This window comes from Odontesthes bonariensis, chromosome 15 (assembly GCF_027942865.1).
Source record: "Odontesthes bonariensis isolate fOdoBon6 chromosome 15, fOdoBon6.hap1, whole genome shotgun sequence".
Classification (NCBI taxonomy): Eukaryota; Metazoa; Chordata; class Actinopteri; order Atheriniformes; family Atherinopsidae; genus Odontesthes; species Odontesthes bonariensis.
Window position 1 is genome coordinate 31,710,960 of NC_134520.1, and position 26,700 is coordinate 31,737,659.

The 26,700-nt window shown below is 37.9% G+C and overlaps 1 protein-coding gene across 3 annotated transcripts; it reads left to right on the forward strand.

Moving 5' to 3' along the window:
* The first annotated feature begins 2,745 nt into the window (after nt 1–2,745).
* On the forward strand, nt 2,746–25,843 carry rgs8 (regulator of G protein signaling 8). 3 transcript variants are annotated; one of them, XM_075485981.1, is made up of 5 exons: nt 2,746–2,903; nt 18,717–18,843; nt 19,779–19,840; nt 24,727–24,893; nt 25,395–25,843. In XM_075485981.1, the coding sequence occupies exons 2-5, from the start codon at nt 18,743–18,745 to the stop codon at nt 25,587–25,589; spliced, it is 525 nt and encodes a 174-aa protein (XP_075342096.1). In that variant the 5' UTR covers nt 2,746–2,903; nt 18,717–18,742; the 3' UTR covers nt 25,590–25,843. The 3 variants fall into 3 exon arrangements, with proteins under 3 accessions (XP_075342096.1, XP_075342094.1, XP_075342095.1); XM_075485979.1 differs by having other exon boundaries at nt 18,730–18,843; XM_075485980.1 differs by having other exon boundaries at nt 18,733–18,843.
* The last annotated feature ends 857 nt before the right edge of the window (nt 25,844–26,700 follow it).

Below are 26,700 nucleotides of genomic sequence, written 5' to 3' on the forward strand. Positions count from 1 at the left end.
TTCAAGTCACCTTCGTTGTTATCTGTGGAATCACAAAGGACAAGGCTCTCCATGTCTAAAAGTCCAAAACATGGAGCGCTTTTTTTTTTTTTGTGCGCAAAAATGTGTTGGACACAAACAAAAGAGATTTCTTAGGAAATTACAAACATTTCTCCAAGCTGATGTTTTAAGATTTGTTGTCATTACTGAACTGGCCGAATCACCCTGTTCAGCAAGCAAAAATAGACATGCTTCTTCTGCACATATATGTACAGGATATACTGTATACATATATACTAGACCATTATCTTCAGTAAACACATGTATTTTACAACAGTTGTGTGTGTGTGTGTGTGTGTCATTTGATTAACTGGTTTCTTTATCAATTCTTTGGACTTTTAGGTACAACTAAAGTGAACAGGAAATAGAGTTCTTGACAGCTAAGTTGTAAAGAAAAATAAAAAATGTATTATATATATTTGTAACAGGCACTGTCTTCACTTCCTCTAGTTGATACTCAACTTAACATGGCACCATGGCTTCATACAGGCAGACAGACCCTCCTCTCATTAGTTTTGTTTTTCTTTAAATCTTCCTCATGCGTCTTATAAACACAAGGAGGGAGCAATAATTTATCTCTCAAAGATACAGCAACTGTAACTTATGGGATGTTCTTAAAACAAACTGCTATCAAGCTCAAGATGAGCAAATAGTTTTCTTCAAACAGTAAAATGTGTCACCTCCCAAATTGGATAAGTTTTCAATGTTCCATTCTGGGTAAAATATTGTGTTTTTATTGACATTTTATACAGCATCTCAACTCTTTTTTTGAATTTTACATTGTAAATATTCTGGTGGAACAATTTAACCTACTGAAATACCTTAAAATTTAATTTAATTACAGGGAATCATATGAAGAGGCAGATATATTTGGCTTCTGTTTAAAAGAAGCCTTTTCATTAATTTATTTTCTTGCAAACTTTACTCCGTGACTTCCTCTAAAACCAAACAGAAGGTTGCTTGTTTCTGTCACCGAATCATTTATTTTTCAGTGATGAGATCAAGATGAAATTGTTGTAATAAAGTTATTTAAAGTGGTGCTAAATAAGTGCTGGTGATCTTATTTTCAGCTTGGAGCACCACTGGTGTTGGGTATTTTCCTGGGTATCAAATTAGATTTAAAATTCTAGTGACAACCTTAAGCAGGAAAATAAGCAGTTTAACTTCACCGTCTCAAGGCTCACATTGAACATCCCCAAGGCTCCAGTAGGTTAAACACAAAGTGCTTGTCAAGTTGTCCAACAGCATATAAAATGCATGTAAATACTTCTCAATTCTGTCTTTGATACACTTGCTTAATAATAACTGGAAATTGCTCAAACTTCTAAATCATATTAGTCTTACCTCACGACTACTTTACTCTGTGAATGTGTGTGGATCTCTGAAACTGAGGAAAGAGGCAGAGGGAGAAAGATTTGTGTGTAGGCAGTGCATTTGACCGTGTGTGTGTGATTTTATGTAACACTTGGTTATCTATTCAGTGGCAGAAATAATTTGTTCTCTGCCAGTACGCCTCCTCTACACTCGCAGTTCCTTTCAGATCCCATCTTCCTCTGCAGATTGCAATAAGATTAACGTTCACTTTCTCTACCTTTTACATAGGCTTCCATGCTTGTCATGTGTTATCTTCCATAAGCTTTGGTATACAAACAAATAAAGGTACAAATGGTATTCTTGTGTTTGTATATATGCAATATCGCCTTAAACATTAAGACAGATGAAAGATGCTTTGGGATAAATTGGTTGCTCCTGACAACCAAATCATGTTACCTTCTGCACCACTTTTGTGTCTATACGCTAAAGATGCTGTGTTTTGCACATGTAAATGTGTCTGAACATAAAGAATGGGGGTCCTATTCAAAACTTTAGAGCATTTTAGATTCTTATCAATAATGCATCACGGAGCCTTCTGATTGGTCCAAAATTCACTTGCAGTATCACAACCACAGCTTAATTCTATGGACTGAAAAAAATGTGCTGGCCCCAACAAAATGCTGATATATAATAATTTTTTTCATTTCTTAGATATTTGTTATTGAGACTCGTATTATAAAAAGAGACGGAGATGGAAGACATGTTAACAGAAGCAACGTGTTCCATTTACTTCATATCAAGTGAGTTCATAGATAAAAACTTGGATTATCTTTGAAAGTGGCATCACGACATCATAAGTACCTATAAATATTGAACTAAATTGTCTATCTTGTTACTGTAAATCATTTTATTATAAATTACACAATCAAACATATAAAATCTGTAAGTTTAAAGTAGAAAATCTGTAAATAGTTTTTTTTTTTTACGTTTTCAAAATTGTAAATATTTGTGGGTGAATCAGTTAATCATAGTTTTGCCATGAATTATTAAATTACTTTACTTTCCCGTTCTGTATTTTAGGTAGAATCCTCCCTTACAATAACCCTTCATTTATCTCAGCACAGATCTCTACATCCACAGCTTTCCTTTGGCTCCACACATGAATGTGTCCATCTCTTCAAATACAACATCACTGAACAGCACTTCTCCACCTCACAGATGTGTTCAGTGTTGTCCTTGGAGATTTCCCTGTGCAAACAAAGCTCTCTTCCCTCTTCGTCTCTCTCCGATTCCACCCCCTCTGCTTCTATCCATCTCGGCTGCTCTCTCTCCCCCTACAATTTCACACCAATGAGAGTGCTGCATGTAGCTCCCACTCACTGGCATCAGAAACACGAGATATCTTCAGTCCTGAGCTGTACAATTGCATAGAAATACACAGCACTGGCCAGACAGAGGCTGCGTCCTGCCAAAACGCACGTTGGGGATAGACAGTGATAAATAAGAAGGGGAGAAAGAGTCCAGCTGATCTCTCACACACCAGGCTCAAGGTAAAGGATCCATATTAATTTACTGGATGACAGAGTTATGTAATTCTGCTGTGAACACTAAGCTCTAGACTAGTCTCTGTTGTTAATGGTTCAAAGGACTAATTAACATTGGTAGCTTTGACTGAAAGATAACTGTTAATATAGAAGTGATTTGATGCCTTTCCAGTAAAAATATTGGAAAAAACAGTGGTAAAACCGGAGCAGTTCTGGTGAATTACCTGTCATCCATCTGCATGTCCAAATTCCTACCTAAGTGATTGTTAATTAACGCATGCTTTCAGTACCATTTCCTGTGAACACTCCTGGATAGTGGTTTACACCCTCCCACTTTACCCCCCTTGATGCTGGTTGCTCTGAGGTCTTTTCAGTCCAGTAAATGTCACTCACTGGGGCTGTCAAAGATGGAGTGAGGCTTTGAAGCCCACAGAAGTGCCACCTAAGGGTAAGGTGTTTTCAAACCCTTACTTAATACCTATATGGCTCAGTTATGGCCCTGTCTACTCCTCCTTGGCCTATCCTTGCCAGTTGCCTATGCTGGAACATAATACGTGAGGGGTCAATATACCTGACTTACAATCACCTTTCCACCATACACAGAACGGATCAGTCCATCTACTAATAAATGTCACTTGATCTTACAGGAACATCTAAAATTAGTATAATCTCTCTAACTAAAACTGCTACAATTATATGGTTGGTACCACAGAAAAATACCAACCGAAAGTTGACTTGTGAATTTGAATGTACACAAATTCTCTCGCTCAGTTGAGGGAGTAAACAAACTCAACGTGGGGGAAGGAAGTGACCGTAGCATGCAGGTGTGGTGAAGAATAAACAGAAGACCAGACTCACCCTATTCCAAATCTTGTCGCATTAACCTGTTCTTTAGTATCTTTTTCATATCCAGTCACTGTTTGGTCAGAGTTTGGTAGGTTAGGTCAACGTAAAGGGCAAGGACAGACTTATGTTACGGGGAAAATGACAAAAGAACTCAATTTCTGTTGTACTTTCAAAGTAGGATTCTTCGACCCTTTCAGAGAAGCTGTGAGCCTGAGAACATGGGGCAGGACTCGTCGCCATGGTAACCACACAGGCGGCTCTGACTGACAGAGGTGACATGAGCACATCTTCTTTACATGCTTCAGTCGATGAAAGGGAAGCTTGTTGCTTCCTGTGGTACTGGGAATCTTATTCTAAAGCACTGTGCATGTTAAGAAGTTTTGCTTAATTTTGGTATAATTTTGAAATTGGGCTTGTATTCATCTATTTTGTGACAAAAAAAAACAGGGTCCACATCCAGTATTTTTTATATGAATCCAGGTCACTGAACATATCTTTATAGGATTTTTTTTTTTAAATGTGTATTTTAACTTTCCAAGTCACGGACGGCCTTTGGAGTGAAGATCGCTAACATTCAGTCCATCTTTATGGTAAACATTAAACTACTGCAAGAGGACAGTAAGCTAGGTTTAGCAAAAATACTGGAAAGAGAGGAAAATATCTACCCTGACTCTGTCTCTGGTAAACCAATCTATCTACCATTTCCTCTAAAGCTCACAACTAAATATATCGTATCTCTAACACTATCAATCGTAAAACTGCTCTATAGATTCGTCCAGCCTTGTGCATACTTGTACACACTCATCTCAGTATTTATTTCTCTTGCTTCCAAATTCTTCCAAATGTTCATTCTTGCTTTTCCTAGTGTTTACTTTTATTTGTCTTATACCTAGTGTGTTCCCAATGTTTATTCTATTATTGTCCACTTGAGTTAAGTCATTACCTTTTGTGTTTTCCGAATGATGAAGAGTTGCCAACAGCATCGCACTGTTAAATGTTGCAAAATGCTCTACAGTGACAATTAAACAATTCTATTCTAACTCACAAAGTTTTAATTAAGTAGCGTTAGAGATGATGTAGTAACTATTATGTTGCCTTAAGATATGAGTTGCTGTTCTGATGTGAGATGTACATGCTCAGATAAGGTTTGTGCCTGCACTATAAACGAAATAACCCATCACTTATCCTGCATAGAAATTGAAAACCCAGATCCTTCTTTGATTGCGAATATGTGTTGCCTCAATCTACCTGTTCTCCAAAAATTTAACTGACTTAATTCTTAACCAATGTTCTTGAAATTTTGTTTCTAATAAATAATAGAAATTAGATATCATGCTCAATACTATTTGGAATTCAATTGAGATGCTGTGACAAGATCTATTATAACTTGATAGCCATAGGTTTGTGTGGGCTTAGAACTATATCAGCCTCTGTGGGATCCTCTAAATATGCAAAATCTGTGCCAACTGGTTGCCTGACATTTCATCTGCACACGTACATATGAAGAACCTGTTCTCCTCCCTAAAACATACCTATGAGGTGTGGTGTATCCATGGCAGTACAGTTGCATTGTAAAAAGAATGTATTTTGCCCTCACCATGATTGTTGGCTAATCCTATCAAAGTAATGTTAACAACCATAGAGTGACTAATGTGTTTTAGTGAAGTGCTGTAATGTTATTGATGGAACGTATGTTAGCCTTGATCTCACATTCAACAAAGAGTCATGGTTAAAAAGCGCTGTGTTGAACTACTAACCATCCATGAAGAGTTTCTGGCTTCTTATACAAAAGAATTAATATGCTCTGATGTGTAAACGATTCCTGGCTTCCTTGGACGGTATTTTCCAGCATGCTGTTATGAATTACACTAGGGTATGAACACACGAGTTATGAACGTTACAATTTAGAGGACGTGCTGCTATAAAGTGCATATCCATAAACAGAATCTCAAAAATTGCTTATGAAGTTAAATGAAAAAATACTTCATCCCAAAGGGAAATTATATTATGCTGTATTATCTCAGATATTTTAGTTTCATATTTAGTAGTTGTTGCTATTAAGAAGTTAATGTTTTTTCACAGAGTAGATTATGCATGTCACCTAATTCAATACCAATTTGTAACTACTATCAAGGTTTTATTAATCTACATCCAACCAGTGTTTCCACATCTCACAACAGACAGCAAATCCCACTGGTTTGTGACAGCAGCTTTCATATTTACCCTACATCCATCTGAACAAAAGTCAACGAGAAAATAAAGTATTTTCCTCCAAAATCTGCAATATACCAAATATAGCAATACATTTTTGTGCAAATTTTCAGGTAACAAAACACCAAATGCGAGTGCTTTGGAGGGATGTCCTGCCTCAGTGTTTTCAGTTGTGCATTAAATGTGATCAAGAAGAGTCCTTGTGCAAGAGTTGTGTAGAGAAAATGTTGTGACCTTTGCTTTTCCTCATTTATCTCTTTTCCCTTTATGTTTTTCCATCAGTTAACATCAAATAGATTAAAAATTTAAAGAAAATTCATAATCCTGGCACTATTTGATATCCCACTAGATTTATTTGCTCATACACTCTAATTGTATGAGAATGTAATTCTAACTCTTATCCCAGATATTGCCTCTATGCAAGTGCATTACAATCAAGGTAATGCAATTTTGGACATGTGCACTACCTGTGTGTGTTTTCATCAGGATCTCTGTTTGGTAGAAAGTAGATTACATGGAAAGTGTTCACGTCCATGTCTGGGGATTATCCAGAGTAACTAGAACATTTACTCCTGAGGAAGATTTTACCGTTGCTCCATATAAATGATGTGGATTGCTAAAATCAGCATAGCCAAATACCTGTATTGGCAAATTAGTGCTAAGGCTAGAGAAGAAAAGAAGAGGATATGTATATCCAGGAGAAAATTATTTTTAAAGATTAATTAGTTATTTGATGCAGCACTATGGTTGCCTCATGCAGTGGTTCAAGTAAGTTCAAAACTGCACTACTATCTCAGCAGTATATTGGGTCTGTGTGCCCCTGTTATATTCATATAACAACAGTAAATCCCACTAAAAAGAAAACCTTTTAGCAGAAACAACCCTCGGAGTGAAGCCTCTTTCAAAACAAATCCCTGGAACAAACTGATTACATAAAAGGCTAAAGGCAGGATGAGCGATAACAGGCATACACTCACTTTGTAGCATCGAGCAATTAAAGGTGCAAATACTAGAGTGCTTTGGCATCCTGGCCAATAGACCCACTTTAGAGGGAGGGAAAAAAGCCCAAAGAGCAGTACAAAAAATCAAATATCTATCATATTAATCAGTCATACACAGAAATGGCAGACTTACCTCAGCTTAATATGACTCTCCCTCTACTTAAATATCTTGCATTAATTAGAATTGTATCTTTTCCTGATTGCATTGGTTAGCCAAACATAAACCACGATGAAAACAATGTCACCGATGAATTCTTACTGTCCATTTAGTGTAACATTAGCACTAATGAGAGATTTAACAGGTCAATACAGCAGCACAATCTGTCCACTTACATCACATCATGTTCGGATTTCGCCTACAGTAAATGACAAGGTCTAATTTTAGCAAAATGTTCTATGGTAGCTAATGCAAGTCACTGGTTTGCCCTTATCATCCTGGGCATGCATGTGCTTTTAATAGTCCTGTCCAGCCAGTGACAGGCAAATTAATTTGAGCCTAATCTGAGTTAGCTGTGACACGGATACTTGGTCAAAGACTGCAAGGCCTTGTTTGCCATCCTATTATGCTTCAAACGGGTGACAGTGGTAAACACAAAGAGTAGCAGAATTAGGTTAAGTGAAAGGGAAGATGTCTGTTAGATTATACCACCACAGCATGTAAAGATTTCAAGAAGCATGTCGGAGTCCGTGTGAATAATTGTTCGGTTCCGTTAACTGTCACTGTTCAGTCTTTAAAGTGACTTAAAAGTTAAAGCTGAGGCAATTTATTTCCGTATTTAACAAAGAAATGTGTCAAATTTGATTGTTTTTAATGTCATAGTGACACAGTTTTGCTTTTTTTATTGACTTTTCTTATCATTGGACAATATACTCATCAGCCGCCTGGTCAATAGGCCTTAGCAACTGAAACAGCTTTGTGGTATTATAAGGTTCGAAACAATAAATAAGCCCTCTGATTGGTTAAAAGGTTAACAGGCCATTAACAAACAAGCTGCTGACATTGCTAAGAGGTTTCAACACCCAGGACAGAGAGAAAAAAAAACAGTGAAAATAAGTTGATCCCACATCAGAAACATGTCTCTCTATGCAAGACTGAAACAAAAAAAAATTAAAGCACCCCTTGGCTGGACACAAAATTATGAACATTGTAACATTTATAGAGCAGATCTGAAATCTAGGCTGCAGTGACAAACAATGTATTGTGCTCATACAAGGTCTCTGCAGTCCATTTGTATTCTTTTGGAGACTTACTGATAAGCTGCTGGATGTGGATTATATTGCCACACAATAAATAGATAGATAGTGCCCGCATAGCAGGGGAGTGACATTAATCTAACTGAACATGAGTGTGCCTTTTCTGGGTAGAAAGTAGATGAAAATAGTATCAGAACGTTATGTGCCGAAAAGCCCCCGGGCAGTTTTATCCCAGGTTGACTCCTGAAGTGAGTAATGAGCTCAGGTGTCCTCACAGGAGGTCTCAGAGGAGTTCTGAACATGATTCACTATATGCAACTTTTAAATCCCGGATCTGAGAGTTTTCATTTTGTCTCCGAACCTATTGCTATATTTTATCTTTACAAGTAGTGATGTTTTTTTTTCTGTATTTTTGAGAATTGCATTGAAGATTACATACCTGGCGAGTACTGTAGTTAGAATATCTTTTGACACTCGGTGCGACACAAAAAACACACAAATATGTTTTACTTTAGAGTAAATCGGTCACTGGATGCACTTTTTTCATCCAAACCTAACCCTGGTACAAGTGCATACCATTTTTATTTATTCATCTTATCAACATAAAGAACAGCAGAGAGGTGCACATTTGATGCCGTGTCAGCAAGCTTCCCAACAATGTCAAAACAGCTTTACATGCAACTGCTACTCTCAGCCTTAACTATATATAGCACCCCTGTTATTTCTTTACAGGGGCCTGAAACGCCATAAGAATGGTGATATTTTGGTCATCGTGTAAACATAAGTTTTGCAAAGCAGACCTAAAAAAGACTCCAGCAGATAGTGGAAAATGTATGCTCTAATGTAAGTAAACCAAATCAGAAAATTTGACCTTAGAACAGTAAATAACATGAGTTTATCCACTCACATTAAATTCATGGCATCATTAATCTCTGACGATTTTCCTCAACAATGTGTATATTCCTAAAAGAACTGGTGCTTGGAAAAGGGGTAAAAAGGCCTAATCCTTAAAGAGGTTTGATCAAATTTGCTAATGTTGGAATTTTTTTTGTTTTGTTTTTGGTGTCTGGATTTTTATGGAATCTACAGAACCTGGTAGTGAGGAAAAATATATCTGAGGCCACGTTCTACTACAGTGACTGGATTTGACACAAATTCCCAAACAGCATCATAGTTTGCACTCAAGAAAACTCCACTTCTCATTTGTCTACTCTAGATATGAGATATTAAATCACTGAAAAGGCTGATCAATCGTAAAACTATCCATTAAGTGTAGCCTCATAAACCAGCCTGGACTCATGAAAACCCATTTTAGTAATGCACCAGGTTTATGACACGTCATGGCTTTATATTCTAGTGTCACTGGACACGATGTCCTGTGAAAGAACATTCTCCCCTGAAATTTTACCCCAACCATTTAGTTTGCAATGGTAAGGGCATAAAAAGCTAACTATGCATTTAAAATCACACTGCTGTGTTCTTCTTATTATTACTCACGTTCTTACTATGAGTAAAATACATTCAGAGCAGTACAAATAGAAGAAATAAAAATATACAAAGTATGTCTTATAAATAATGATAATAAAAACGTTTGGGAGTGTGATTTGCTTCCCACAAATATATAAAAAAAGAAGATTAAAGATTAAACATTGGAGCGTGTGCTGGGTGCCGAGGTTCATTTGAGTCTAGCTGAGCAATACATACAGGAGTGATTTAAGCCCCAATTGCCTTATCTGGGTGTGTTAGTCTGGCTGTTAGAGCTTCGATAGTGCCGAAGTTTGGTCAAAACAGCATGTAGCAGATTTGATCTGACTAATGCACTATCTAGCTGATGTTTTTTTGTCGTGTCATATAAACAGACTTACTATGACAAGTCTTTAAGAAGCCTGCGTGTTTATCGCTGCGAATGTCTCTGGATCAGAGTCTCACCAAACAGCTCCTCAAGGCAGACTGCGTGGTGAATCCCCCCGTCCACAGACCTGCCCGAGCCACCAGGGCACAGGCATCTCTGAAAATGGAAACAAACCCCAAATCAGCCATGGTTTCTCCTTCTGTTGTTGCTAAAAGTAGCAACACATCAGACGGTCCTGTACATATTTCTGGGGGCAGCAAGCTTCCTCTCTCAGGGCAGAGTATGAAAACACACAAACACACACACAAGTGCAAGAACACAGCTGTGCACCTATGACTGAAGTCCCGAACCTGACAACTTGGCAGCAGAGTGGAAACGGACATGCGCTTAAAGCTGAGCTGCTGTTAGTCACCCTTGATAACTCCTCGTCTGAGTCAGAGTGCATCTTACTGAGCCTGAAAACAACAGAAACTGACTCATAGAATAAATATAGAGCAAAAGCTGGAGAATAAATTTCACTGCTTTTGCAAATTTGGCAGTGATTGTACATACATTTGAAAGATATCCAGTTCTCCTTTATGAATGTAATTCTGTAGTTGTAGTCATTTAATCAGTATACCCTCATTTTCTAAGAAACAAGCAGTCGACAAAATGAGGTTAAATCTGTCGAAGGGAAAACACCTGAATCACAGGCGGAGATAAGAGAAGCAAATTACTGTTTTCGTGTGAGCGAGGAGCAGAGAGGCTGGTGCTGAGTGATTGAGCTAATTAACAAGCTCAATGAGTCATTAATAATGGACATGTGGAAGACGTTTAGTGTCTGGATCTCAGGGTCTATAGGGAGGAAGAACAGGTCAGCTCGCTCTCATGGTACAAATTGAAATCATTATATTCCTGCAGGTGAACACCAATTCTGAATTATTTTTCTGACATCCAGCATGAATTTTAGAATAATGAAAATCCGTTGGCAGTTTCTCCCGTGCCTGCGACACATTTGTGTCTTTTGCAGATGAGGCAGAACTTCATCTCTAACATGTGGCAACCCTGACCATGTAAGTGAAATATCTAGCTCTAAACTAAACAATCATTAAGACTGAAAGGTAGCAAAAGTGAGATTTAAAAGTCAATAAAGGTTACCAAGAAACTCCTTTTCACCTGAATGAGAGTCTACATACACCCCTTTCTGACCAAAGCAGTTCCATGTCTATGGCTACAGTCAGCTCTACGTTGACTCTTTAAAGAACGAGCTAAAAACTGCTTTTTCCACAGTCAGGGAGCCTCAATCCAGCCATGTGATTCCATCTCTTTAAACAGCTCTTCTGTGAACCTCATGCTTGGTATTCTTAATTCCATTTCTTTTCACCTCACATGAGCATGAAGGTCTCTGCTAATTTGAAATTTCTCCTTAGTCAGTGACCTATGGATTAAAAAGCTTTAACTTATTATTTAGCTTTTGATAATATATTAAAGTTGTAATGCAGCACATACAACTGAAACTTGTGAAATGTATAAATATAACCGATTGGGCTAGAACATCTTATTCCAAATAATATAATTTTTTTTCCTTTGAATCTATTCAGTCCAATTCATTCGTATAATGCAAATTCCTAATTATTATTTATTCATACATTATTAATTCATGAAAAGAATCGCATACCTGCAGAAACCAGTGGATTTCATAAAATAATCTCCTAGATTCAATCAGTCATGCTGTAGGATGCAAATCCGTAGAATAGTTTGAGAGATTCAACAACTTCTGTTGGACTGTTATGCAGGTACAGTGATACTGGAAAAAATAACACTTAAAGAAGAGTTAGGTTGAGAATATGCATGTTCTGAAGTACATATATACGAATATACTCCTACATGAGGAGTTCTGCATTTCATTACAAAAAATGTGTTCGTCTACCTTGTGAGTATTGCGCTCTCCCTCTAAAGTAACACCATTACGCATATGTAAGATGCATTCTAAAGGTGACCAGTAGCGCCAATGTACAGGTAAATGTGCATACCTATCCAACGTTTTTTTTTATTTATTTAGGGGCATCAAATAACATCTAAAGTCTACACCTACGTAGCTGTCTCTTTTTCTGCAGTGATCTTAACATCAGTCATCCACTTGTTTCTTTGTCATGTCCATGTTTGTTGTTAACATCCGGTTCATCTGGAATGCTATGTGGTCTGAGTTGGCTGCTGTGCCCCCTTGAGGAGCCCTCCAGTGGTAGCAGTATACTATTTGAGGGATTAAGCAATAAACAGATCTAATTATTCTTGATATTTTTTTTTGTTTTTGACAATAATATAATTTTCTTTTTAGGAAATGAGCAGCATGGCACTAATGCAGCACAGTGCTTTTCACTGGATAAAAATGGAACCTGTTATAATTGGGTTACAGTGAAAGCCACTAAAAGTTTTATTTGATAAAGTCACTATTTTTGTTAGGGAACAAGAATAGAACAAGGACAAGAGCAGGGAAGATTGTCTTTTAACTTAAGAGATGACTTGACACCAGCATGCACTCTCCTTTTACACCAAAGCCAACTCCACAGGGAGTTCATGGACCGGAGCATCCATGCATATGTAGTCATCCTGTGTATAGTATTAATCTTTTAACCAATGCCGTCCTTCAACAGACACCTAGATTATGTATTTTTACATAAAAGAATATATATATATATTGTTTTGCTGTAGAGATAGTTTATTTTAATATGAGCTTGCACTGTATACATCAGTCTAATCCATTGGAAGAATTGTTTGATAAAGTGTTATTTACACACATCTACTATGTAGAGCAGTGTTTGTTGTCTCTTGTCAGAATCCAGAAATGAGGACATGAAGAGAGATCTAAAAGCCTGCATTGCACCAAGTTAGGTAACATCAAAGATATTCATAGACACACACACATTAACGCAACTTCCAGGACCCAGGTTTTCACCTCTTAATTTACCAACCCTGACGGGCATCTCAGAGAGAGGAGGATGAGCGGATGCTGCCTGTACTTTTAGATTCATGAGGAATACTTGTGTATATCTGAGACGTTGGAGTGCTGTTGCTGTTTTTAGCCTATTTCCTGCAGGAGCTGGCCTTGCTGCATGGCTGAATAGGACATGCACTGCTTCCTCCTGACTACATGGATTTGTCAGGGATTTTTATAAATAGCTCAGCAGCACGTGTCTGCAGCATACCCCAGACTAAGAATGTAGCCCACAAAGAGCCATGGAGATAGTGACTTGTCAGAACAGGAGAGGTTGATGGAAGAGGACAAAATAGCAGGATGGAGAGATGAGTTTTATTATTTACAATTTGATATACACCAAACAGAGTCATTAATATCTCTCCGCCACATCTCAACCCAAGACAGTAACAATGACATAATCTCTTCCCATGATGACAGTATACCCCCTATTACTTTTTAATCAACCATAATTGGGGATACCCAGCTATATGTCTGACATCAAGATAGATTTGGAATAAATGCAATAAAAACTGTGGGATTAGTAAATTTGTTCAGGGTTCATTGCAGGAACAGGGCTTGTCACATCACCCTGGCAACAGATTGAAAATGAGTCTATGCAAAATTAAGCAAACAGTGTGAGAAAGTGAATTTTTCTAAACCTAACAGATTGCTGTAGCTCAAACAAAAATAAATGCCACTGACTACTAGTCTACAACTCTGCTGAAAAAAACACAATGACAGAAAAGAAAGCTAAAGCCATGACTTCGGGGAAGGTCCTTGGATTCAGACCACCATTTGTACCCCTGCAACCTTTTAATGCTAAGTCGGTTTTGTGGGCTTTTCGGTCTAAAAAGTAACGTGACAGACAGGCTATCGGTACACTGGGGCAAAGGAGGTTAAAAAGAGCTTAAAAACAAAACAGTGTGACCATTTGACAAAAATAGAGCCATCAGTGAACAGGGTAAAAACCACATAAGCCCCTTTCAGCCTATATTTGTGCACAACGTTTAGCAAAAAATGAAGGCAGTGCTTTACATTTCATTATTTTAAGCGGAGAACAAATCGTAAATCAGAGTATTTGCTGAACAAAAAAAAAAGGAAATCATTATTTGATTGGATGCACGAGTCAAAAATCCTGATGGAATGTGTCTGCTGATCAGTGCCAGACCATATACTGCATATACCATATATACACATTTGTATCCCCATTAGCAAAATGATGAGCGCTAATTTTAAGTAACCCCATCATTACACTTTTGTAATGACCCTTAAATAGTTTGAAATTGAGTAAAAACTGTGACCTATCCTCCGTAAACGTGGCTTTAACTTAAAGTTGGGGTATGAGATCTTTGAAAAACGGTTCCTGCAAGCTATAATTTTGAAAAAACACAACCTAGCCTCTCCCTTCAGCCCACCCCTCGAAACCACGCCTTCAAAACACATGAACGAGTCACGAGTCTGTGAACGCACAGGGGGAGGGGTGAGGGTGGCTGACGGTTGATTGGCATGTCAGAATCCAATAGAAGTAACTCTCATCATTACTTCTATTGGTCAGACATTTCCTCTTGCTACACCCTCTACAATGGACTAAAATATAATTTTTTTTTTTCCAAACATTCTATTTTAGTGGGTGCAATGGGGTCGTGAGGAGGTTTTCTGACAATATGATGAAAAAAATGCTCCAGAAAACATCTCATTCCCCACCTTTAATATGGCAACAACTCTCTCCAAACTGTAAAATTTAGGAATTATCTAAAATGCACAGCTGATTTGTGTTTCATGAGAAATAATGACCAAACCTAAACATTAAGAGGGGAAACTCTCATTTTGCTTTAATATAACTCACATAAAATTAGAAATTGAATTACAATGAAGTGTCAGATATGAATGAAAGTTTCAAATTATATTTTATTACAGGCTTAAAGACAATATGTCTTCATTTATAAGAAAAGGAAGCTGAAATATGATGTGCGATCAACTCCATCAATTATGTCACTTTGATCGTCCATCCATCACTGAAGTTCAGCAGAGTTGGCCATGAAATAGTTTTATCTTCTGAAGCTTCTGATTCATTCTAAATTGAGCTATTTTCAGATATCATGACGTGTGCAGGGGAAGACTACATGATGTCAACAGCTGTAGAACAGCTAATAGGAGATTTTTTTTAATGTACAAATTGATATCTCTTTCAGCCTTTTTTTAGCCTGGTTACTTTTGATTAAGTGTCGGTGGTGCTTCTATTATCATTCTGTCAGAAACTCTCTTTTATAACCCGGCCCTCACTAATGACTGTAGTTGGTTCAAAATCCATACTTACTCTGCTGAACTTAGATTATCCGTCTATTATTTTTGCCATCCTTTCTGAAAATAACTGTTCATTAAGAAATATAATGCAACTTGAGATTATGACTCATGTAGTTAACATGCAAACCATCCTATAGTTCATTGCCTCTGATACGTTACATTGATGTGAGGCATGTGTGTCATCACTTCTGTTCGACTGAGACCATTTGTAGAGTGTTTTGAGAAGTATATTTGTTCCGATGGAAAAGCTGTTTTCATCTGGGAAGGTATATTTACTCAACTGACTCGCCTCTCACTCATGATGGCAAAGAAGACTCCAAAGCAATTTTCATTAATACGCAGTACCAGAAACCAGATACACAATTAGTCCAGTCCAAAGAAAAATGCTCATGCTCTTTCCCACACACAGATAGCTCATCAAAACATCCTGTCGCGTGTAAATGGAGAACACAAAGGGACATTTTTATAAAGCCTTGGAATTCATTTGGCGGATAAAGCTCATTAATACAAGCAAATGGCTTTCTGCTGGGTAAAGAGCTGTACATTTTATGCAATGTTCCCAATTCAAAGCCCCAGCATCAAAACAATCCACTGCTCCAATTCTTCAGCTGTGTTGATATCATCAAAGAGAAAGGATTGCCCCACAGAAATACTGAAATAGGGATTTTTTTTAACCATCAGTGGGCAAATAAAAATCAGTGAATAGATGACCTAAATAAGTTGCTTTAGTCACAATCAAGCTTGTTGTTGTTTATGATCATTCTGGTGACTTATGCAACAGACTTGCTTCAAAAGCCAAGGAAACATTGTGTATACAGTTTGGTGTTAAAGAAATAACTAAAACTGAATACATTTTGGACAGCAGTACTTTTTACCACAGCCTTCCTGTTTTGCACTGAACTCTGCTGGAGCCACTGTCGCCGGATCTTTAGACAGAAACAAGAAGCCAAAAGTCGCTCACAATAAGCAGACCTGGCAACTCTGGAGCTTAAAGCATGCATCAATAAGCAACAGAGTGGCAGCATATCTCATGAAAACTGTGCTAGTATTTAATAGTGTAATTACGGTGTTTAGACATCTGTAATGGATGGATAATGTGACCAAGACCAGCATACTCCTCATAGCTTAATTTGATCATTCCTCACTCTGAATGAGGAGTGTTTTATTCAGAACTTAGTCAGAAGTTGCAGTGCATGGAAACATAGTCACTGTAAAGAAAAGTGCTATAAAAACTGTGTTTAATACTATTGTTATTGCGATACCTTTTCAATAAATGTGGTATTTCTGTTCTCAGAACTTAGAAAATGTTTGCTCCATGTGTTGAACCCTTTAAATTTTATGGTACTTGGATGAAGATGTCCTTCCTCCCTGAAAAAGTTTTTCACTTAGCTAAATGTTGTGGGGAGATTCTTTCTGTAATGATTCATTTCCTGCCCTGGATGTGCAGGTGTTTTTATGTTGCTGGGCTCTCACCAAGTCTCAGGATGCACAAAATGTTGAATTGGCTACTTTTAATGTTCGTGTTGTTTCTGTAGCTTGAATAGGCTGTTTGATTTGCACTGAGAGATCCTTTGGCAGCATCCTGAGGGTTCGCAGCAGCGCCTTACAAAATAATTCTACACTTGGAATCAACTGTAGTCCATAACTATCAATGAAACTAATTGTTAGCAACGTGTCTAATAACATAATAAGTGTCATTCCCACACTTTTTTTCCCTTTCATTCCTGGATATGAGTACCCCTAAAATAAATGTTGAGGGTGTCTACACTTGAAACCCCTTTCATTATACAACACTGACTTGAACTACTAAACAACTATAAAAGAAAATGCTAAATAAAACGTCCCTTTACATTCAAAATCAAATCTTGGAAGAGCTCAATGACAGTCTTGGTAATGGAATCCCCATTTCTCTGCAAAACAGACCTACTTTTGTAGAAATGTGTGGCTTTATAGCCGTGCCCCATCTGGCGTGACCCATGTGTCCCAGAGGCAGAACAGTGAAAAATAGTACATGGCAGCAGTGTACAAATGATTTAGGACAGATGAGAAATGGGAGTAGAGCTGATTTCAGTGTACTGAAATCTTTATTTGATAGAATTATGATTATTTGGATTTTTAACATCACAGCTGATACAAAACGCATTTTCTTGGGATTATCTTTTCATATTGTTAAATAAACACAACCAGTATATATTTCAGCTATTCTACTCTGTTTGATCATTGTAGCTGTTGACGAGCAAAGCACTTTTAATTTGGTCTGTTCAGAAAAAGTTTCTTAAAGTAGAAATTGGAAATAACATGTAATTTTATAAGCAGCAAAAAAAAAAACACAAGACAAGATTTTTTTTTTAGAAATGAGTTCTGTATATGCAAGACTGTGTGGACCTTGTCAGGGAATGAAGTTGGGTATCCAGGATGTCTGAAGCTTCATTGGGAATTAAGCTGAGCCTTACTGTCTTAGCTTGTCTGTATATGGAGTGGCACCTGTTTACCACATTCAATTCTGTCTCATCCAATCAGTCAGCTTAACCTTTTTCTTTCTGTATTAGTTTATTTAGCAGGTATCCCATAAATATTTAATAACAGCTAAAGGAGTAGACTGGATGCACAAGCCAGAACACACGACGTACCAACCTGGTTTTACAGTAAAACGTAAAATCTCTCTGTATTCTTGTCACCCAGCATAATTTTTTTAAGGAATGCCTTCCAGTAGATGTCTCCTGCACGTTTCCCGTCTTTTACTGAGTGACTCATCGGCCGATAAGACAGAATAAGATTATTTATACATGATATGCTAAAAGAGAGTGAGTCAGAACGCAAACCATCATTTTCTGCTTACCCAATCAGGTAACCAGTCAGTTATTTTAAGTGCTGAACCTAACCAAACATCCGCTGAACATAAAACAAGTACAAAGTTAAAAACGTACCTCAAATACCGCATCAATGCAAACTACTGCAAACTACTGAATCAGACGATCACTCCCTCTGTGAAAGTTTAATGAAATGCCATCTGACAGCTCTCCTTTGTGCATTTATTTTAGTGATGGTTTGTTTCTGTGAGAGTGATGTTATATCTCACCACTGCAGGGGGAGCCAAAGAGAAAACATCTCGTCAAATTCTTCAGTGTTACTTTAAGGCAAACTTCCTCGAGACAATGTTGTATGTCCAACCAAAAGAAACCCTAAACTGCAGTATGTTGTGAATGTTGCTGAACATCCATATTCATATATCCCTGTTGTCCTTGGGGTTAACGTTAATGCAGCACCACACAGTTCCTGAGGATTCCATTGATCATAAATCGGTTTTGGTTTCACCTTCTTCCACCTGTATTTGAATGATCACAACCCTTTCTTCTGGGGAGGTGGAGTAATTGATTGTCTTTGTACATGTAAGGTAATAAAGTGTGATGGATGTGCAGAACAGAAGGAACAGAATGAACATTATCAAGTAAAAGTGTGCTTTTTCAGCAGGCTCTGCACAATGAAGACCAGACTGGGCTGCCTCTCCAAGAAATCAGACTCCTACAATGACTTTTCAGAGTTCCTGCCTCCTGCTCATGAGACCACGGCCAGGTGTCTGAAGTGAGTCTGCCAGATGTTTGTGTGACTGTAATTTCATTTCAATTTGAAAATGGATCTTCTGTTGTATAAAGCAACTGTAGAAGGTAGATGAGACACAAGATGTTTGTAGGATTATTTGTTTCATATTTCAGAATCTTAGTCAGAGTTTTAGTGTCATTTATTCCTCATATAAGCCAGCCGACTCACATCACAGGTTATCAACTTAACTTTCTTTTTTCATCATTCCAAACACTTACATGAAACAATGTTACGAATTTTTGTCTCTCAATTGAACTCTTAGAACTTTTTCAGAACAAATTAGGAATGATTGTGTGGCTTTGGCATCAAGAAAATATTGTTTTAAACTGTAGCTGCGTAAAGTCTTGCCATTTTAAATGTGATAAATGAGAGAAAACCCGTTTGCAAAGAATATCATTAATACTTTAACTTGGAATATTCACAAATAAGATCTAGTCAAACAATTCTCAAACGTCTTAAAATACTTAAATTAAACAATCAGTGCAACTAATTCTATGCAATGTAACCCGGCTAGGTAATGTAACTCAATTTATATAATGAACTTAAATTGAGAAACTTATGACATTGGTTTGAAATATGAGTACTGTAATATTTAGCTTCCATGTTCAAAAGGCTAATGTTCCACATAACATCCACAAAGCTCGAGAAGTTAAAAAAAAAAAAACCCTAAAGCCTCTTAATCGCTTACCAAAGTTAAGGAAAGGTTAGCTGGTGCTGTCATCATTCTCTAAATGTAACCAGATATTTTAGTACAGCCTTGGAAGGAAGAATCACTTTGAGTTGAAGATAAATCGTGCATTAAATTCAGCTGCCCTTCAATAATACATCCAGGACCATCTTGTATTAAAAATGCATGAAAGCACAGCAGTTGGTTAACATCTTAATCAGGCAGTTGCCTTTGGCTGTCTCTCCAACAGACTGTCGACGGATGAGGTTGTACGATGGTCCGAGTCGTTTGATCACCTCCTCACTCACAAATGTAAGTGAACCCTTTTGGTTTTTCAAGGGAAACGTTCCTTGCAAAGTCAACTGTCCCCCTTTCAAGCCCACCTTGTGTAAGATTCTCATTTGGGATTTGTGGGGGGCTCCTTACCACATAATGAGTCGCATATTTCTCTTTCACCTCATCCTCAGACCAAACACACACAGGGACAGACTTACAACCATCTGCACAAACGGGTCATGTGTTATCTTTTAACCAGCTAGATTAAGTATCATCAATGACCTCAAATTCACCGACGGATTAAAGGGAAAACCAAGTGAATTTAGAGCATGTCCATTTTATGAGATTGAAGTCAAATCAAATTGAAACGGATTCCTGCCCTCATGCCTTCTGCACACTGTAAGATCAGATTCCTGAACTTTGCCTTTAGATCAATTTACTTATACAATGTGAACAAAACCCATTTTCAAGAGATGCACAGTTTTTGAGGTGATGAATCAAAACATCCAAGTTAGGTTGATGTTAAAATTGGACGTGTAAGTGGGAGCTAAAACAATAGTATGAAAAGTTTAGACATACCTTGAATATTTATCACTACTGTTTGATATTTTATCATGACGGCACTTTGTCTCACTGTTCCTATGCAATGGTATAGAGTTCATTATCAGCTATAAATTACCATGTTCACCATCCTTCCAGATGCAAATGATATATGAAAACACTGAGAGTTTGCCTCCCATTGAGAATTAGTGAAAGTAATTTGGCAGTTATATTTAACAGCACATCGACGATGAGAGGCAGACAAGAAAAATATGACGATGTAGCGAATGGTTTAATACAGTTAATGTGCCAGCTGAGCCTCGCTCAGACATGCACTGGTTTTGACAGCAACTAAATGTGACGGTGTCACATCAAAATGAGTCCTCTGGTGCTTTCCGTAGCATTTATTGTCTGCTTTGGGACTCTGTTGTTTGAAAAACAAACTCTTGTCTCCGAGAGATTTTCGGGAGTCAAGGCTTCACTGGAAAAAATGCCCCTCCAAAAATAAGTAAGAAAAACAACAAATACAAGACGTTTTTGCTTGAAATAAGCAAAAAATTCTGCCAATGGAACTAGTGAAAATCGGCTTGTCAAGATTTCTTGAAATAAGATGTGATATTTGGGACTTTTGAGATAAAAGCGATCTTGAAATTAGCTTAAAAACCTCTTCAAATGTCAAAAAAAGCTTGTTTCATATAAAATCCGACTCAAAACAATTTGTTTTCAAGACTTTTTCATTTAACAAGATATTCCAGATGTATTGTCTTCAAACAAGTCCCTATATCTGGCTGAAATAGTATGTGTTAGGAAGTTGTGTCTTATTTTAAATGTAATGAGATATTTTGACTAGAAATGAGACAAATATACTTGGTAAGACTTTGATTTTTTTTTCCAGTGTTGGGAGGGAATGCAAGTCAAAATCTCAAGAAAAAGAGTGTTTCAGTGTTTTCATTAAAGTGATTAACCCATCATAATGAACCCCATGCCAGCAAAGCGGTTGGTGTAAATCATCCTGTTTTGTTTGGACTGAGGTTATGATATAACACTGGTTGAACACGTTAGAAATATAATGTTACCCAGAGAAAGCAGGAAGACCGTTAGAGAGGAAAGAGTGTATGAGTGTATGACACACCTGCACATCCTGTTTCAGTTGACCAAGCATTAGAGAAGTTCACCACAACATGTACATGGACACACACATACACACACTTTTATACAACATAACTAATGACAAGACTATTACGGCACCGAACCGAATGTTCCCTTGGAAGAATATTGCATTCGCACAATCCTAATTTTATTGAAAAGGATTAAACGTTCATCACACCTGACTGCAGTGTAGTGTCATTCTTCAGTCCATTAAGCTGATTCCCGGGAGCCTAACCTGTCCGTACTGGCAGCTTTTACAAGCTTTGTTGGTAAAGAAGACTGTCAAGCTGTCAAAGACAGATCTTTGCCTTTCATCCTACATCAGGGTTACAGTTTGGATCTCGGCTTTGATGCTTCCAAGCGACCACATAGTCACTCCAGAATATCCACTGGTTGCCTCAGCCTCAGCTGTCCTGCGTTGTTCTTATTTATCCGAGCTGTATTGATTGTAGTGATGTATTTACAAAAAGCTTTAGTCTGTGGACAGTATCGTCAGTTCATTAAACGGCAGCGTAACCTCGCTTCTCTTGTGGTGAATCTTCCTGCTAACCTGCTTGTAAACACCTCTGAATACTGGCCTCAACTCAGGCTTCAAAACTGTTTAAAATGCATATAAACTCATTAATCTGACCAATATCCCAAGCTAACAAAATAAAATAATATGGCTGCAGCATGATTTATCCTTTCATGTACATGCTTGGTTATACTCAAATGGGCAGAAGCGTGCATCTTGCATCTTTTTGTAACAGTAACAATAAAGCGCAAGTATTTATTAATACAGCCAAATTACTAATAGAACTGCTCTCTTTCACACTATTTTCTGACTATTTTATGTCAGCAATTACGATTGGATATCAGACCATTAAGAATATGTGCTAATTCATGGCCACTCATTTTCAGACAGTCGGGCTCTAATAGACTTAGATCTTAAAATCGTAGCATCATCTGACAAAACCAGAATTAAAGTAACTTAAAAATAACATACGTGCATTCTATTTGGATATACTTCCATGTGTGATTGTCTCCCACAGAGACAGTTAGAAACGGTAGACATACTTCAACCAATAAATGAATCTGAGAATATCAACAATTAAAGGAATGTTGGTCCAATCAAGTGGCCCAGCTCAACTTAGAAGTATAACTATGCTGATTGTCTTCTACCCGTCTTAATATTCCCTGACTGTTAACCACTGCTTCCATAATGCTGTAGTCTAACCTTCAACGTCACTATGGTGCAGAACCCTATCCTGCCTTCTTTTCTCTTGGGCAGTAAAAAAAAAACAACAATGAAGGCTATTACAAAATAATCAAAATCAGACGAAGAATAACCAACTGGAAAATTACAAAAGTAGCAAATCAAAAGGAGCAAAAGTAGTACAAAGTCTTTGCTATCTATAAATGTTACCTGAGTCTCAGGTGGGGAAGGGATGAATTACTGGTTGTTGTTATATGTTGTATTCATTCAACAAACTGTATTTCAGTTGTGCAAATCCTTCATGATAAAAACTGTTGCAAATCAAAAGATAGAAATTATACCAATAGCTGTGGAGGCATAGAGAGCACTTTATTTGAGAGCTTGTCCATGTGGTAAGTACAGATAATTGTCAGACTGCTCATTTAGCATGACTGACCACTTCAAACACTTGACCAAAAACTCCAGGAATGAACTTGACTGACGGTACAGGAAATACTCAACTGTAAACTGATGGTCCTGCACAAACTCTGATTCAGCAAAAGAACCATCTTTTTTTTTTATGCAACACTTTCTGTCAACTAAAGTAGATGCTATTTAAACCTTATAGCAACCATCCGTCGATCCCTTCATTTTAAATGGCGTAACTGGGGCCGTAACATTCTGTGTAGGGATACCCTCTCCAGATCTTCGTCTTGCAAGCCTCTAAAATCAGTGAGGAATATATTAGGAGGTAGTATCTTGCCCAGTTACACTCCAACATGTATTCTGTAGACTACCACTCATACCCTCCAAGCTGTAGTTGCCTGGAAGACTTTCACAAGGCATCTTGACTGGATGTCTGAACCATCTCAACTGTCTCCTTTTGATGGGGAGTGCAGCAACTCTAGTCTGGGCTTCCCCCAGATGACCGAGCTGCTTACCCTGTCCCTAATGGTGAAGCCAGCCACCCTTAGGAGGGTTACAGTCCCATTCTTTTGGTCACTACTCACAGCTAATGAACATTAATAAGGCTTGGAACTGAGATCTACTCGTAAACTGACAGCTTCACATTATGGTCTGTTAAGGGTAAGCTCTCTATTCTTCATGACAGACGACAACTATTTTTAACTGAGAACTCTGGCCTCAGACAAGGAAGTGCCTAATCTCCGCCTGGCCGCTTCACAACAGCAAACCCTCGATGTGCGCTGGAGGTTTCTGCCTGATGAGGCCAATGTGACCATGTTATCTGCAAAAAGGCAAAGATGCAATCCTTCACTCCTTGGCTTTGCTTAGGATTTCTGTCCAAGGTTATGAATAGAACCTGTAACAAAGAGCAGTGTTGGTGGAGCCCTAAACCAAGAGCTTGTCCAGGACCAAAACCAAATAGCTTGCTCAGAGTTCAAGGTTTAACTGCTGGCTACACTCCTACCTCCACCTGACATAGACTTTCCCGAGGAGACTGATAAGCGTGATGTCCTGAAGTTGGAACATTTCCACTTATTTCCACTTTTAAAAAGAGGAACACTTTCATTTTGAAGCGTTTCATTTGGCCAGCACTTATATGGAGATGGAGAACAGCAGACTAGTGTTTGTTCCATGTGTGGCCCTGTGCCCATGTCGCTCATATGATTGCATGTTTCTGTATGAGCATTGTGAGGTAAATAGCAGAAATAATAGGGGTGGAAATAACATGTCAACGTGATACAAGCACATAGAAAAACATGGCCTTTCTCGTTAATCGTAAGCACACTAATTCATCATTAATCTTCACTGCTGAAAACAAAAGAAATCTCTTTGTGGGAGTATTTGTTAATGATTTGTTTGTGTTCTTACAAAGAGACCATTTCCTGCTTTCTTAGCGTGTATTCATTGGCAAAATATCAACATGGGATGAGTGATACTATCACTTATCACTTGATCAAATGACTCCTGTATGAAAATGAGAGGGAATAAATTGCACAGAAGAGGAAATGCGCAGCTGCGGTATCGTGTTTGTCATATGTTTTTGTTTGGTTTTACTCCCCCTTTTTCAATCGTCTTATTCACGTGTTCTTTCCAGATGGGCTGGCTGCATTCAGGACATTTCTCAAGTCAGAGTTCAGCGATGAGAATATTGAATTTTGGATGGCCTGCGAGGAGTACAAAAAGATCAAGAGCTCTACCAAGCTTGTGTCGAAAGCTAACAAGATATTTAAGGAGTTCATTGAGGTTCAGTCACCAAGAGAGGTGTGTTTATTAACGGTGTCAATGCATTTATTTGTTGATGGTTTAAACATCCAAATCTATATTAAAAAAATGAATCATTTTTATTTTAGGCTTATTTAAGGCCACACCATAATGAATGTTCCACGAAACTGGTTACCAAGAGTGTTCTAACTGGACAAAAAACTTCAAGGAACAAGACACCAACAAAACTGTCATGTTGGCCATAAATGAGAGAAAAATGGAGAGGTTATCAGGACCTTTTCTTTTCTTTATAACCAGTGTTGTAATTATTCTTTAATATTAACAATGTCTCTGTTGCTGGACTGAAATGATTGCAAAAATTTAGCATCACACTAAAAATAGCTAAAAATCACAAAGGCTTTTTAGTGAAACTGAGGTTTTTTTTTCTTAAATTAGCTGTTACCATCTATGTTTTATAATGCAAAGATCAAATGTTCTTAAAAAAAACATACGGATTTATGTATAAAAAAGAAGTGTTCTTTGCTGCCCTTGTCCAAACAGGTAAACATTGACTATCGCACCAGGGAAAAGACAATGCAGAGCCTGGCAGATCCCTCCCCAACCTGTCTCAACGAGGTCCAAGGTAAAATCTACAGCCTCATGGAGAAGGACTCCTACCCTCGCTTTCTCAGGTCCAAGATGTACCAGGATATAGTCAACAGGGCACATGCGCAAGGCCAGCGGAGATCTGTTTGACCAAATCCGAAGAGCACAGTGGACATAAAACAGGACCTATACACTGTAGATCGTTCATTAACCCTTTGACACCATCTCTTAATACTGTGAATCAGCAAGGGTGGGGTGACATGCTTGATTGTTTCCTTTGTCAGCACCAGCTCCATGCATGTAATCCCTTTAGATAAGACATGTCTCTGGACTGCACTGTAAATTGAGGAGATTACTGGATGATAAAAAAAACACCCAAATAAAGTTATCATATCTTGCAGTAATTATGTTTATCACAATATCTCCCATTTCGGCTCATGTTGTAAAAAAAATATGAAAGATAGTTACTGCTCCACCGCACTTTTTTTTTTTTTTATCTTTGTTTGATTAGCTTTAGGGAAAGGTCTGTGTTTGGATAATGGATAACTTGGATTTGGATTGAATTTGGAAACTTCTGTTATAGCACCTACATGTGTGCACTGTGTCAATGACACACGTAAAGTTGTGCACTTACTGGGGGAAAAAAAAAAATCACAAAATATAATCACGATTATCACACCAGCCGCTGCATTTTGCAATTTTTTTTACATTTTGTAGCGCCTCCTCCCGGTCATTTCATACTACAGAGAAGACAGTTATTTAACGTGGATAAACAACAAACAATGCAACGACACAGTGGATCAGTGCTTGATTAGAAACTACTGGGGTTAGCTCGTGAACTTAAATGTACCGTCTCTGGTGGCACAGTAAACGCATCCTCATCCTAACCACTGAAAACGGGATGAAGGTTTCTGCCCTCGCTCCTTGTAGTTAATAGAGAATACAAAGGTATGTCACGCCAAGTTGCATGTTGGGACAGAATCAACAGTTTTACCTTACCTGCGCTTGCTAACATCATAACCTGGTTCGATTTTCTGTAGAATCTGTTCATAATAGTCAAATGGCAGAGAAGTAAAGCTTGAGATTGGAAAAAAAAGAGGAAAGGGAGCTCAGTGCGGAAACATTTTATCGTGCTGCCAAGAAAGAGGAAGATAAACATCAAAGGTCCGCTATACTGGATTACTGACCCTGATGAGCTACCGTACCTCTGCTCACGTTCCTGCAAATTGCAAACTTGGTTTTTGGACTGGGTGGAACCACT

Excerpts from the sequence above, each read along its gene's own strand:
- rgs8 (XM_075485981.1), top strand. The coding sequence starts at position 18,743 with ATGAAGACCAGACTGGGCTGCCTCTCCAAGAAATCAGACTCCTACAAT. Across the intron at positions 18,844-19,778 it reads ACCACGGCCAGGTGTCTGAA|ACTGTCGACGGATGAGGTTG; the intron begins GTGAGTCTGCCA and ends TCTCTCCAACAG. Across the intron at positions 19,841-24,726 it reads TCACCTCCTCACTCACAAAT|ATGGGCTGGCTGCATTCAGG; the intron begins GTAAGTGAACCC and ends TGTTCTTTCCAG.